Source organism: Perca fluviatilis, chromosome 18 (assembly GCF_010015445.1).
Source record: "Perca fluviatilis chromosome 18, GENO_Pfluv_1.0, whole genome shotgun sequence".
Lineage (NCBI taxonomy): Eukaryota > Metazoa > Chordata > Actinopteri > Perciformes > Percidae > Perca > Perca fluviatilis.
In genome coordinates this window covers 11,856,890-11,872,422 of record NC_053129.1, presented here as the reverse complement: position 1 = coordinate 11,872,422, position 15,533 = coordinate 11,856,890, and the positions used below count along the sequence as shown (strand labels likewise).

The following is a 15,533-nucleotide window of genomic DNA, read 5'->3' as shown; positions in this document are numbered from 1 at the left end:
AGGCCTTAGTGGTCCTCTAATACTGTATCTGAAGTCTCTTTTATATAGGCCTTAGTGGTCCTCTAATACTGTATCTGAAGTCTCTTTTATATAGGCCTTAGTGGTCCTCTAATACTGTATCTGAAGTCTCTTTTATATAGACCTTAGTGGTCCTCTAATACTGTATCTGAAGTCTCTTTTATATAGACCTTAGTGGTCCTCTAATACTGTATCTGAAGTCTCTTTTATATAGACCTTATTGGTCCCCTAATACTGTATCTGAAGTCTCTTTTATATAGACCTTAGTGGTCCCCTAATACTGTATCTGAAGTCTCTTTTATATAGGCCTTAGTGGTCCCCTAATACTGTATCTGAAGTCTCTTTTATATAGACCTTCGTGGTCCCCTAATACTGTATCTGAAGTCTCTTTTATATAGACCTTCGTGGTCCCCTAATACTGTATCTGAAGTCTCTTTTATATAGACCTTAGTGGTCCTCTAATACTGTATCTGAAGTCTCTTTTATATAGACCTTCGTGGTCCCCTAATACTGTATCTGAAGTCTCTTTTATATAGGCCTTAGTGGTCCCCTAATACTGTATCTGAAGTCTCTTTTATATAGGCCTTAGTGGTCCTCTAATATTGTATCTGAAGTCTCTTTTATATAGACCTTAGTTGTCCACTAATACTGTATCTGAAGTCTCTTTTATATATACCTTAGTGGTCCCCTACTGTATCTGAAGTCTCTTTTATATAGACCTTAGTGGTCCCCTACTGTATCTGAAGTCTCTTTTATATAGACCTTAGTGGTCCCCTAATACTGTATCTGAAGTCTCTTTCCTGAAATTCAGCCTTGGTGCAGAATTACAGCCACTAGAGCCAGTCTCACAATGAGCTTTCCTTAGGATGTGCATTTCTGTGTCTGTAGCTATTGAGGAGGAGAGGGGGTGGGGGGGGCAAGGCGGAGGGTGGGGGTGTGGCCTTGACCAACTGCCACTTTGCTCGTTTGAAAGCCATGATGTCTCTCTCTCATGGGGGGGCCAAATTCTCTGGTCGGGCAAAGCAGAGAAAGGGGAGGTAACCTTGCTCCTTATGACCTCATAAGGAGAAGATTCCAGATCGGCCCATCTGAGCTTTTATTTTCTCAAAGGCAGAGCAGGATACCCAGGGCTCGGTTTACACCTATCGCCATTTCTAACCACTGGGGGACCATAGGCAGGCTGGGGGAACGCATATTAATGTTAAAAATTTTCAAATTTCATGCCATGGGACCTTTAAGACTTTAATCTGAATCACTTTATACTCAAATGTGTATATTGTTTTTTTGTGTGCCGTTTGTCTTGAAGTGGTCAGGATTCACAGAAAAAAAAGATTCATGGTCTGTTACCAAGTGAAACTATATCACATCGTGGCTCAGTGGGTAGAGCAGGCGCATGTATACTGTAGAGGATTATTCCCTGATGCAGAGATCCATGGTTCAAATCTGGCCTGTGAGGATTTCCTGCATGTCTTCCCTCTTTCTCTTCTCATCAAAGCCCAAAAAATAATCTCTTAGCACCACAGTAATTTCCATCCCCTCCCCCTAACTTGTTTTTATCTTGTACTTAATGTCAATGATTACTTATACTTACATACTAGGCCACTTGACTACATTGAGACATTGTACTTTTTAATTTACTATACATTTATGTAACAGCTATAGTTAAAAGTCATACTAGACCTCTTTAGTTTATAAAATACCTCCCGTTTTTAAGGATTTATTTTATTTCATTAAGTTTATTACTATTGAAATTCAATTTCTGTAATGTACCAGTGCTTCTGTGTGGGAATATTTCATGCCGTTGTTTATGGTTCGAGAGCCTTTTTCATGTAGTAACATCTTGCTGCCACAAGAGTGTGATCACACCGCATCATAGCAGAACTCCAGAAAACAAGCTCTAGTTTTCTAATTCACACACGCACGCACACACAGACACACACGATCCATTCACTTTGTATAGCATGCAACTATTTTACACATAATTCAATAAAGGGGGTATGTAAGTGAATTTTTGGATGAGCCACGTCCACAGGTTTTGTTTTATTAAAATTACACCTCTCCTGAGTGACTACCAGGGGAACATTTCCAAAAACAATAAGCTAAAGATTTGCATTAAACGAGAGCTGACAAGAGAATGTTACCGCCACTTCTGTCTCCATGGAAACTTGCCTCACTGGTCATTCTGTGGAAATGGATGATAGAGACCGGGAAGGGGGGGAGAGACACACACTTCCTCCAAGACGTATAATGTCACCACTGACTTCTTAAAATTCATTTCACCGAGGCGAAATTCAAGGTCTACCTCACACTGATGAGAATATGCTTTCGAATTCACTTGTAACCTTTTTCTTTTGAAAAAAAAAAATAAAAAATGTAAAACAAAGTGTTGTTGTGAAAAAGCTGACTGGAGACTTGAGTCCAATCGAGATGTGACCCAAACATAAAGCTGGCTTTTCTGAGGCATGTCGTGTCGCCTCTACCTTTTGAGTCTCACTAACACTGAGCGGTAACGGAGTAGTATGATGCCCTCTAAAGATCTAGAGAATGCACCCCCCCCCCCACCTCTTTCTTTGCTGTAGTTGCATAGCAACAGAGGAGCTGCTATAGCTCCAGTTGTGTTGGTGGTGGGAGCGCACTGCACAGGGAGGCACTGGCTCCAGATTAAGCCTGTCTCGGCTTCAATTATGAATGGGCTTCCACTGCCACACAGCTCCAAAATGGCACCACTCAAAATGATAAGGCATCGAGGAACTCTTTGGTACACTTAACTCTTTTACTTCTTTCCCTGAGGGGGGGGGGGGGGGGAGCTGAGCTTGGCTTTAATCAGAAGTATTGAACTTGAATGATTAGAGGAGGTAAATGAATAATTAACTGGCGGAAGAGGCATGGTTATGATAAGACCCTTGTTGATGGGAATATGTGAGGTTAATGATTGGGGTCAGTCTTGAGAGCAAATTAAAGAGCCTCCAGTCTCACAAAAGCTAGCACTCTACCGGCACGTGGGGGTGAGTGTGGGTTGTGTAGCGAAGGGGTGAAAAAGGAGGAGGGGAACAGAAAGGGTGATATGCTTTCTTCGAAGTCTTTACTATATTTAACTCTGGATTTTGAGAGGAAAAAAACGGTTAAATTGCTGCTTTTGTTAGCTTGCACAAACTGCCTACCAGTGGATGCTGTCACAGTAGTCCAAGTCCGTCTAAAGGAAACAGCCAAACTAATCTTCTGCAACTTGTATTTTTTATTATTGCAACCAACTGGAAGACAATACATCACATAAACATCATTGCAGTTTTTCAGAAAATGGAAAACAAAATAAAACAACATTTATATATTTTTTGCCACGGTATTGGACAACGTTGATATTTACATGTAGTGATGAAATAGGTCTTGAAATCATTCTTTGGCAATATGATTGCACAATAAGGAGAGAATTGAACATTTACTGTAAAAAGAAACCGACACCCGGGGTGCACTCTGCGTCACATCTCACAGATCAATAACAGTTTTGCATTTTGACATCTCTATAACCTATGGCTTTCCAAAAAATTCAGCTCAGACAGTCACCAAATTTAAAAAAAAAAAAAAATAATGGCAGTATTGTAGATCATTTTGTCAGAGAGAAACCAAAAACAGAAAATGAGCATAAAAACATCAACATAAAAAAATGGCAACTGTATTTTAAAAAATTTTTTTTTTTAAATTTAAATTTTTTTGAGCGTTTCATTGTATATGTTTGGCAGGTTTGAAACAAACACTTGTTTTAGGGGGCTTTTTCAGGCAGTGAAGTTTCCTTCTTTGCTTTAAAATGTCCAAGGTATATATTATATGTGTTGCTCTGATTTTTCCAGGACTCGTAGGTCAGGAGTTCATCTTCCCTGCATGTCATTGGGTGAGTCAGAGAAAAAAAATAAAAAAATAAAATAAAAAGGTGGTTGCTAAAGCAACACATTCTCCCCTCCACATGCCTCTTGCCAGCTGAACACGTTATTAGTCACCACAACAGTGGGTTGTTGCTGCGAATACAGCGGAGTGCTTGACCCGGGCCGCGGGAGCACTCAGACAGATATCAGACGAGACACGGATGGCACACAACAAGAACACTGACGGTGTCTCCTTTTAGCCTTTTTTTTAATATATGTCGGCATGGATACCATACAAAATGCATGCTACAGGTGGCAAAAGACTGTACCAGCGGATGGGACATGCATTTCTTTGCCTGCTTGGCTCGCTTGACAATCACTCAACGTCTATTGAGCTTAAAAAAAAAAAAAAAAAAAATAAAAATCTTGTCTGACTGCTGCTACAACCAAACCCAGCCTATGTTTGTTCCTACAAAGCTGCTTTTTTTATATGGACTGCATCTCTGCAAGTGGAGGGGGGTGTTGGGGGGCGGGGGATTAATACTTTTATGCATTCCTGTTTCACCAAAAGCATGCCGAGTAATGGCAGTGCAGAATTCATATCACTTCTGATGCAAAAATGTCAAAGCTCGCTACTGCCCTCGTGGATTTCAATCAAGTCAGTGTTTTCATGACATACACCTACAACTGTGTAGAGTGGCAAAATCTATTTAAAAGAAAAGAAAATAATACCCGTCTGATCTCCAGATTGGGCACTTGAGATACATATGTATGCAAGCTTGACATCCACGACGGGAAGTAATTCCTTTAATCAAAGGGTTAACAATACTGTATGTAAATAATAATAAAAAAACGTTGTTTTTTTTTTTTTGTCATTTATGCCATCTCCTACATTCCTCTTTCTTTTCAATCCAACTCTTAAGTAGCCTATTAGGAGATATGAGGTTCTTTCCGGACAGCCCGTCTAATCCATAAATTTACACTGAACAATGTCGATGGAAAATAAGGACACGTGTACATTTACACACAGGAGAAAGAAAAAAATAAAAAATAAAGAAGAAACAATACTGTTATAAATAAAGACAAGAAAACGTTCTGTCTAAACATGTCATAGACATGACAACAGAGGTACTGAGGGCAGGCAGGCAGGCACAATGTTAAAGGGTGTGTGTTCCTGGACACACAAACTCACACACACACACACACACACACACACACACACACACACACACACACACTCTACACATGTGTTCTGAAATAACACTGGGGTTAAACACTGAACACCTAAAAATCACTGTACAGGCAGAAGAAGACGGAAGCCCACCCCTAAGAGGTGATTCAGCTGGCCTACATGTAGCCTGAACCCGAAGCCCAGAGGTGGCACCCTCGGGCCTCTCGTGGTAGAGTGATCTCCCACGCTCCTCCCTGAAGACGTGTCTTTGAAAGCCCGCTCAAAAAAAAAAAAAAAGAACCCAAAAGATTCAAAAATAAAAAAAAAAAGAAAAAGAATCCAATATAACCACGGGTATAAGAATTGGCGGCAAAACTTTTTTTCTTTCCTCTAGGATCAATGTTTATATGAAAATAAGTCATGCTTCATGCTAAATACATCGTTTATCTTACATGATCTTTGAATAAAAAAGATTTGCTTTTTATCTTATTTACAAGCACCCATGCAATATAACTGAGAAAGTCCTGCAGGTCAAATTGCTTCAATTAAGAAAGGAAAAAAATAAAATATTTTCTAACCTTTTTACAGAGTTGTCCGCGCGGGACAAATTGCTTATATCTTTATGAGGGTAGAGTGAGGGTTCAAACAGACACAAACAGAAATCGTTAAAACCCACAGTTCATGTATATAGTTCTTTGACGTCGTCAAAATGAAGAGGAAGGTGTGGTAGCTACTGGCAGCTATGATATCTATACCAGGTGTCTACTGTACGTCTATGGACAGAAGTACTGGGGGAGTTTACATTATGCAACAACAACAACAAAATGAAGGAGATATTGCCTCAGACCCGGCACACTATCCATCTTTATGGTGATAAACATGACCATTTTTTTTTTGTTGTTTTTTTTAAATTTTAAAATATCTATTCTTAAATACTATGAGTGCTCTTGAAATAAACCATGTCCTTACCCATGATGCTTCTATTATAAGTGGTGTTAAATAATCTTAAGTGCATGAATATATATCACATTGGGTTTTACAATTATTTCGACGCTTTAGGTCATTCTCCCTTAGCTCTTCTTTACTACTACGCCTTCTTGGTTTATTTTATTTTTTTTATATATATATTTTTTTTTTTGTCAGCTGTCGTGTCGGCTACATGAAGCAACCTGGTCGCTTTATCTTTGGCACAGTCTCACATTTGTGCTCGTGGATGGAGGAGAGAGGGATGCCAGCGCGCGGGCCCGAGAGAGCGCCGCGTCTCGTCGCGTTAGGCCCTGCCGCCCGTTTTTTTTTTTTTTTGCTGGCGTCGCTGCGAGATTGCTACAGATTCACATAGAAAACAAACAGGTACGACAAACAGCCATCGTCTGTGTTTATGCACTGTGCGCTCCTCAATGTGATTTTGGGGTCTTGTCGTGCTCAACTTGTCCAAATTAGTGACAAAAACGTGCTTTCCTTTTATGGCTTTCATCCCCTTTTTTAAACAACAGAAACAACAAAGACACATGAGAAATACCCATTGATGTTAGTGTTGCTGAACATGTAGGAAAACATAGATTTTTGATATTGCCACAAATAAGTAGGATTCACCTAATGCCCTGCAGATAGATAGAGGGAGATGAGAAGTGTCCATTGAGACTAATGCTGTAGTAACGTTACCTGTTGACCTATTTGTGTATTGTATATGTGTCTGTGTGTTAACGTGTGTGTGCTGTGAGCTGTATACCGTCTGTGTGTGTGTGTGTGTTTTTGCGTGACTATGTGCGTGTTCTATGTGTGTGTGTGTGTGTCTTAGTTTCTCAGGGCCTCTTTCTGCTCCTTCTGGCCCTTGGCGGTGCGGTTTGTGATGTTGTTGAGGCAGGCTCTGACCCCCGCCAGGTGGAGCAGCGACCCCGCCGCCTCCTTCATCTCCTCGTCGTCGCTCTCCGGCGGCTTCTCCACCGCCGCCGCGCGCCGCTTCTTCAGCGGCAGCGTGTCGCTGAGGCCGCGCGCTCGGTTTTTGGTCCAGGGCAAACTGCTTCCCGCCAGAGTCCCCGCGCCCGGCCCCGTACTGCGTCTCTGTCCGCGCGGGGGCTGCTGGGAAACGTAGGTAGCGGGGGCCGCGGCGAGGTGAGAATCCAGCGGGATCTCCCGGGGCTCGGGTTTAACGTCCGACTGGATCTCCACGGCGATGATGTCGTCGTCGTCGTCCAGAGGGGAGGAAGGGGTGCCGACTTCGGAGGAGCACAGCCTGCTGGGGGATTTGGCCGTGCTGTAGGTGTGGTCGTCCTGGAGGTCCTCGCTGCAGAGCGGAGGAGAGTAGCGGGACGGGCTGTCCTGTTCCCGGCTTAGATAATCTCCCAGGGATGAGCTGTATGAAGCAAGGACACAGAGAGAGAGAGAGAGAGAGAGAGAGAGAGAGAGAGAATAGTGTTACTCCTGCTGTCCCACCGCCAGCCAGGTGGCCTGCCTGTGTACGCTTCACTCCACTGAAGCTGCTCCAGTTTTGCATTTGGCTGGAAAGCAAGAAGAGCTCACCTGATAATCTATCACCTGAAAAAAAAGAAGAACAACAAAAAAAACAGCCCCCTCGGGCCTAATGTGCAGATTTCTCTGGTCAGATTAAAACCCTTTATCTCCCCAAAAAAAAATCATCAGCCTTTCCTTTTGGAAATGAGCAGACTCATTTTCAGATTGCCACCTATGCATTTCTCAAATGACAGCGCGTTCTGAGCAGCCCTCATGCTCCCTACGGTTGGGAAACTTGCTCAGCACATAAAGCCCCTTGCAAGCTTTTAAAGTCAGAATGCCACAGAATGCCAATTCTGCAGCGAAGCCATTTAACCACTGTACATTATACCGCAACACGTATTTCGCTCTTTTAGTCAGAAGACACGTTTCTCTGTGAGGCATTAAAAGGACAGGGGGCGGATTCTGACAACCGATACATCAAAAAGGAGCTTCGGCAGCATGCCCTGTCCCCCGGACATTTTCTCCCCCTCTCAGAATGAGAGAGTTAGCATATTAATATCTTATAAGGGAAAACATGCACTCCTTACAGTGATCAAATATTCACCAGATACCTTTAGTGAGACTTTGGTATGTTTAATTCATTATGCGGTGCAGGCCATCATACTCCTATGCTCCTATGACGGATGTGCATGTCCATGCATGCTCCGAATGTTCTTTGAATCATGAGGCGTCTCCCTCTAATAAACCTGTTTGTCTGTGTGTTTTTGTGTGTGTGTGTGTGTGTGTGTTTGTGTGTGTGAGAGACCGTTATATAAACACACCTGGATAAAATGTTCTGAGCAGCGGGGAGCGTGTGAATGCCTCTGACTTTTGGACACAATAAAGACGTAATTATGTAAACTGTGAGTGGAAAGTTTTGGTGCAAGGTCTGTTTTGAGTATGTGTGCTTTTGGTGATTGTTTGAAGGCTAATGTATGTGTGCCTGTGGGCGTGTGTGTGTATGTCTGTGAGGGAATGTGTTTGCGCAAGGAAAGCCCTGACTGACACGAACTCTGTGGTTAAAGGCGACAGGAGCAAAGTTCACCCACCGTATGGCCGAGGTCCTACTCCCCACTGGGCTAACAGGTAGGGGTCTGATCACAGGGAAGAGGGCCTGGCTCCGGATACGGGCGCCATTTTGGATCACACCACGAGGAACTAAAAGAGAGAGAGAGAGAGAGAGAGAGAGAGAGAGAGAGAGCAGCAGACATGAGAACTTATGCACACAGACCCATTAGTCACATGCCACACACACAAATCAGCTTCGAAAGCAGGAAGGAAGCTTCTCCAAAAACCGATTGGACCTCGATAAGACCCGCGGAGCCGCTCGATGAGCATTCACTGACCGTCTGAGGAGGCCAACAGGGCAATATTGATGAGCAAGGCAAGGTTAAATTGAGCGAGAAAGCGTCATAAATGAGTTAAGGCCGCTGCGAATCATTCAATTACCAACGACCGCTGGTCTCGGCTAAATCCAGCCTGTCTGATGCTGCGGGATGAACAGCGGGCGGCTCTAAGTCAAGGGGATACCACACATTTCAAAATGTGTGAGTAAAGACACATTTGTCTTGTGTAAAACGTTTAATGCTCGAAATACGCAAAGCAAAGATGCCAGAGAATTTTGTACATTTTTACTCAAGAAAATCGACTTGGTTATTAAATGTAGTTATTAAAATTGTTGCCGGCTATTCATTTTCTGTCAAATAATTGTTGTTAGCCCTACCTAGATATATTTCCTTTTACCTCTACCAGTGACCTTTGACGTCAAGGTAAACTAGAGATGAATTAGAAATACATCTGTATTAATCAGTCCTACAGTTCGATGTGAAAGTAAAAGAAACGCTTAAACGTGCAGTATACTCGCCATTCCCGACCTGTCGCGCGACAGTGTGACGTCATGGTAGCACCGTAACTATTTATGCTTGTGCGCGTTGGTCGCGACACTAGTTGCAGTCTTCTCCTGAACAGAGGTGTCGCAACTGAGGAAAGAAAAAGAAAAAGGTAAACAATGGCAGAACTGGCAGCAGCAGCATTGACGTCAATGTCAACAGTGGCTAAGATGATATTGGAGTCAACGGATGAGGAAGAACAGCTGCTTTTGAGCCTGCTTGCAAAGAAACGAAGAAAAAGAAGGTGGAATGCTCGTCCTTTGAATAACGCCAGACATAAATACGGTGAGTTCAATATCCTCGTGAAACAAATGAGGATGACAGACGAAGAGAAGCACTTTGAATACTTCAGAATGTCTGCACAACGATTCGGTGACCTACTTCGTCGGATCAAGCCTTTCATTCACCATTAAAGAGCTCATCTTAACCCAGCAAGTTTACAAGAGAGAACTCGTCCATGCTTCCTGTTTCCGCTTTGTCGTGCGCTGCTGAAAAAAATAGAGTGGTCGCGCACTTTAAATCCTGGCGCGCCAGCAAGATCTACGTCATCTTGACGCCACTTTGTCGCACGACAGGTCGGGAACGGCGACTGTAAAAAAGCCTTTTTGTGTGTGGATACACAGATTTGGGAAAGAGTGCAGAAAAGCTGCCAAAGTATTGAAAGTTCCCAGGAGCACAGTGGGCTCCGTCATTAAGTAGAAGAGGTTTGGAACTACCAAGACTCTTTCAGGAATTGTCCAGAATAAGCCTTGGTGAGGAGAAAGCAGGAGAAAGTGGCCCGACAGCCATGCTAACTAACTGTCAAGGAAACTGGAGAATCTACCAGAAGGACAACTCTACAGCAATCTATCTACGTGCCATTTAACGGGCATATGGCAACCCACCTGGAGTTTACCAAATAGCGCTTTCTCTCATCTAATGAGACAGAAATTGAATTCACATTTCAACTGGCAAAAACCAGGTGCCGCCTATCACCTGGTGTCACTGCAATCATACGAACAGAGCTAGATACAGACAGGTCCTCGAAGAAAAACGCCACAGAATGGGGCAAACATTCACCTTTCAGCAAAAAAAAAACACCCTGAAGCACACGTCAGGATAATGGACCGGGCATGGAACAAATCCCCGAATGTCCTCAAGTGGCCCACCCAAAGCCTGGACTTAAAGACATTTGAAAATCTGTGGGGAGACCTGAAGATCGTGGTTTACTAACGCTCCTAATCCAATCTGACAGCTGGTAGACTTAAAGCTGTAGTCGCTGTCGATGCATCTTCTGCATACCATAGTGACATTTCAGTTTTTCATTTTTAATACATCTGCATCTAAGGAATAGATACGACTTATTCGCTTCGACGGTAGGATCGATACCGTTCTCACGTGTACAGAAGAAGTATGCCTCTAAAACTAGTAGCTGGTTAGCTTAGCTTAGCATAAAGACTGAAAAAAGGGTGACGGCTTGTCATTTTTGCACTTCTGTTTTTGTGTGTTAATTAGTGAGCTCTGGTAGTGAGGCTGGGATGCGGAATTACGCGCTATTGACTTTAGACCAGGTTTTTGTTGATCACTTCCCGCTGCCTCAAGATAGCAATACGGCAAGAATGAGCCTGAACACACCTCCCTGTAAGACCAGCACGGCCGTGGGCGCACAGATGGGCGCAGGTGCATTTGCTATTTAAACGACGTGGGCGCTGTACGGGAAACTGACAACTGCGTCGGTCTTAAACTAGCAAAGACACTTGCGTCGGGGGCCTAAATCTATATCTTTATTGTCTGTGTTGCAGAGGAGAAGAGAGGAGAAGCAAAGCAGAGTGTATGTGTACATCTGAGCCAAAAGCTCTCATTACTCAGGGCTGGCTGCTCACCACAGCCATCCCAGTTCACTAAAACAGCTGTCATTTTCATCTCTAGGGTCAGTTTGCATTTTGCAAACAATGACCTGCTGTTTGCTTTGTCTTCCGCAGAAGCATTAGTTAAGGTGCAAATTCCCCAAAAACGTGTTACCATGCCATTAATAGTGATTACGTTTTCAGCTCCTAACGATCATAATAGCAGAGTAATCGAGAAGAACGATTATTTTGCACATTACGCTTTGCAAGTAAATTTTGTCGTGTGTTCTGAATGACAATGAAAAGTTCTAACGGGAAAAGTATGAAGGGAAACTTCACAGTTCAAGGTGTTTTCACTGTTGATTAGTTTGACTCTTTCGCGTTTTTTTTTTTTAAATTCAGTAATTGCGAAAAAATACTTTCCAAAAGTCAATGAGGAATTTCAATATTGTCCAAACTAATTTTTGTTTTCCATGATCGAGCAGCCCTAGCATTAATATACTGTAGCAAAAGCTTTCTATTTTTTTTCCGATTTACAGTATGATTGATGTTATGAGGAGAAATGTAATTTCCCAGGAACCACAAGCTCATTAAAACATACAAGTTGTCATGGCGAGGCACCCACCCAAGAAAACCATACCAACAATGTAGATTTGGTTCACGTCGTAACACACGCTTGGGTTCCTGTTTGTCGTTTGTCAACGTTGGTGTGTTTCTGTAGCCTTTCCCTGGCCGCCTGTGTCCACAGTAATCTTATTGACTCCAGTTAGTGTGGCTCTGCCCCTGATATCTGCAGCTCTGCTCTCCATAACCTTATAAGTAGGTCCCTGCACAGAGTCTCTTTTGTAATCTTGATCACTCGCTGCATGGCTCTGTGTGTGTGTGTGCGTGCGTGCGCATGGGCAGTGCATTAGGTCTCCCCGGGTTGATGTGCACACGCCCCTCCTTCCCCACCCCTCGCTCCAGTCAGGCTTTGGGTTGCCATAGCAACGGCTCCCCTTCCACATGCCACAGAGTGGTAGATCATGCATCAGCAGAGAAAGTGATAGAGAGAAGCAGAGAGAGGGAGAAAGAGACAGAGAGAGAGAGAAAAAGGGGAAAGGAAATACCAAGCTCTGTTTGACATGGCCTCTCATAGCTCAGCGACACACTCCTGACCACCACTGTTTACCCTAGACACACACACACACAGAGACGCACACACACACACACACACACACACACACACACACACACACACACACACACACACACACACACACCTCCCTTCCAACACAAGCACACACAACTCTCCTCTTATGTGCGTGCTCTGTCTCCCCACCTCCTTGCTTTGCCGTTTGAATTTCTCAGAAAAACCGTTCACTTTGTCTTTCTAATTCCATCCTCTCCTGTTGATTTCTTTCCCTCTCTGTCGATCTCGCTGTTATTCTATAGATAGTGGTGACTCGAATCTTTAACTGAGCGTGCATGCTGTCCCTGCAGGTCAAACACCTGGGACATATGCTAAGGAGGTGAGGTGACAAACTAAGTGCGGAAAAGAGCAGGCAGCTCTCTCAAAGCCCGTCCTCGCTGAGATTGGGCAATAGATTTTACAAGCTCAAAGCAATACAAAAAAAACAACAACAACAACACTGGGCTTGGTAGCAAAAAGCAGGACACGCTGAGGAATAGAAAAATGTAAATACAGAAGGGAAGATGTGTCGGCCTGCATCTCTGCTTTTTTTTTTTTTTTTTTCCTGGAGAGAAAATATCCTCCAGTCTGTCTTTTTTCCCATGTCTGGTCAGCTCCTCTTCCTTTCTGTCTGCTTCCTACGTCTCCTCGCCTGCCGCCCGTCTCCCTGGCTGCCTGTTTTCCAGGGCATGCGAAGCCCTCAGCCTCCCTCCCTTCTCCGCTCTCATGTGCCGTATACGCACTCAGCCTCCTCTCTCCTGCTAAATGAGGTCCACATGGCCCTGCAGGCTGCAGTCTCTACACACACAAACACACGCACACACACACAAACACACGGTCCAAAGGTTCAGAGGTCACTCCCAGCAGACCTGGAGAACGCAACTGTTTGAAAGTGGCCTCTTGCTCAGCCCCCCCCCCCCACACACACACACCACCTGTCTGCCTGCCTGCCTGGCTGCTGTGTGTTAAATCAGAGTACAGTCTGAGGGCAGGATGCATACTAATGCTGTCTGTCTGTCTGCCTGCCTGCCTGCCTGACTGTCTGATTGTCTGTCTGTCTACCTGCCTGCCTACCTGCATGCCTAATTGACTGTCTGTCTGTCTGACGGACCGTCCACAGCCCGACCAACCGACGGTCTGTCTGTCTGACTGTCTGCCTGCCTGCCTGCCTGCCTGCCTGTCTGTCTGATTGACTGTCTGTCTGTCTACTGTCTGTCTGACGGACCGTCCGCAGTCCGACCGACCGACCGACGGTCTGTCTGTCTGACTGTCTGATTGCTGGTAGGCTGGCAGATTAACTGGATGGCTGACCAGCATGTCTATCTGACACTCCAGCTGTGCGTCTAAGGGGCTGGCTGACTGACCTGTGCTATGACTTACAGGGAGGAGACAAAATAAAAGCAACACTTAATTACGGTAACTTAATACGCCTTAATAAGCCTGGCTACAAACATGGGTCATATCAGGCTGAACGCTCACCAGCACAACACCTCTGCTCCTACGTCCTTGCAGGTAGATTCAACTTTTAACTCTTGTTCTTTTCTATCGGTGAAGTTTTTCTAATTTTTGCAACATTTTCTATTCCCCCAAACGTTCCCCCAAAAAATTTCCTGTTGCTTTGAAAACTTAACAGGGGCAGTTTACTCATCATGAGGACTTCTACACAGCCAGGGAAAACAGTTGTACAATCTTCTATTGCTCTGACAGGAGCTTAGTCAAATCTGAAAGAATAAGGTGGCGTTGTTTAAGTTTCTATAGAATTGAAGTTATTTTAAATGAAGTGTGTTTCCATTTTTTTTGTCCTCCAACTGTTATAGTGTTTACTCAGATGTTTTACTTAAATAAAAGTAGCGATATCATAATGGGAAACATACTCCATTGCAAATAAAGGTCTTGAATTTAAAATGAAGTTGTTAAGTACAGTCTCAAAAGGTAACTAAGTACATTTACTCAAGCCCTGTACTTAAATACAGATAGAAGGTACAATGTACTTATTTCCACATTACTCTCTATTTCACTACATTTCAGTTGGAAACATTGCAGTTTTTTTATTTTTTAAGTACATTTAGTTGATAACACAATACATTTTGAATGCAGGATTTTTCCTTGTAATGGAGTATATTTATACTGCAGCATCGCTACTTGTACATTAGTAAAGAATTTGAATACTTCTTCCACCACTGCTTAAGTAAAAATACACAAGTGTTATCAGCAAAATATAAGGATCAAAAGAAAAAATACTCAATATGTAGCAGAATGGTCCCTGTTATCATATTTTATTAAACTGGATTATTATTACTAATGCATTAACATGTAGGCAGCATTTTAATATTGTAGCTGGTTGACGTGCAGCTTAATAATAATACAATCCTAATATACTAAAACTAATACCGCAATACAAATACCTAATACATATTTTACTATTTTTGATTTGACTTTTTGTAGAAAATGCATCATATTTGATATGTTCCTTATAGGTTCAAGTGATTACAGGTCTGAAGATGCACAGTTACTGTAACTGTCAAAAAACATATAGTGGAGTAAAAAGTACAATATTACCCCGTGAGATGCATTAGGAGCATGAAATGAAATACTAGAGTAAAGTACAAGTACCTCAAAGTTGTTCTTACATAAATGTACTTTCCAGCTTCAATTCAATTCAGCTTTTACTATAACCTCGAAATTACATTTTTAAAAAGAGCTACTGCTCTCTAGCCGTCTGTAGGTGCAATAGAAAAGAAAAAGGAAACTTTAAATCGGAAAAAAATCTGAGTGGAATATTCCGACTTTACTGTTCTGGTAGAGTTGAAGCGTAATCATTTGTAAACAGACATAAAGCCAACACATGTTAGGACCTTCAAACGTGGTTGTGATGTGCTGATATGCTGCAATTAAACATTTAACAGCTAGTCAATGTTTCTATTACCTTGGAAACTTTCCTCCTTTGCTGATGACAGGATAATAAAAGCCTCAGAACAGGTTTCTAAATTAATACAACTGAAATAGGGTTCCTTCTTTAATGATAGCAGGTGACCAAAGTACTTAAATAAAAATTGGAACACTTAGAGCAGATCCTCTATAATTTAGAGCGACTGAATGATGATCTTT

At 42.9% G+C, this 15,533-nt stretch overlaps 1 protein-coding gene across 2 annotated transcripts in view; it reads right to left on the bottom strand.

Annotated features, from left to right (window-relative positions):
* Nucleotides 1-3,238: 3,238 nt before the first annotated feature.
* The window catches only part of ches1 (checkpoint suppressor 1), a 105,042-nt gene continuing 92,747 nt past the window's right edge, over nucleotides 3,239-15,533 (bottom strand). For both annotated transcript variants that reach the window (XM_039781262.1, XM_039781260.1), the window contains 2 exons: nucleotides 8,589-8,697; nucleotides 3,239-7,399 (listed from right to left, as the gene is read on the bottom strand). In XM_039781262.1, coding sequence (XP_039637196.1) covers nucleotides 6,841-7,399; nucleotides 8,589-8,697 — 668 coding nt within the window. In that variant the 3' untranslated portion in view covers nucleotides 3,239-6,840. The remainder of the gene's footprint in view (nucleotides 7,400-8,588; nucleotides 8,698-15,533) is intronic.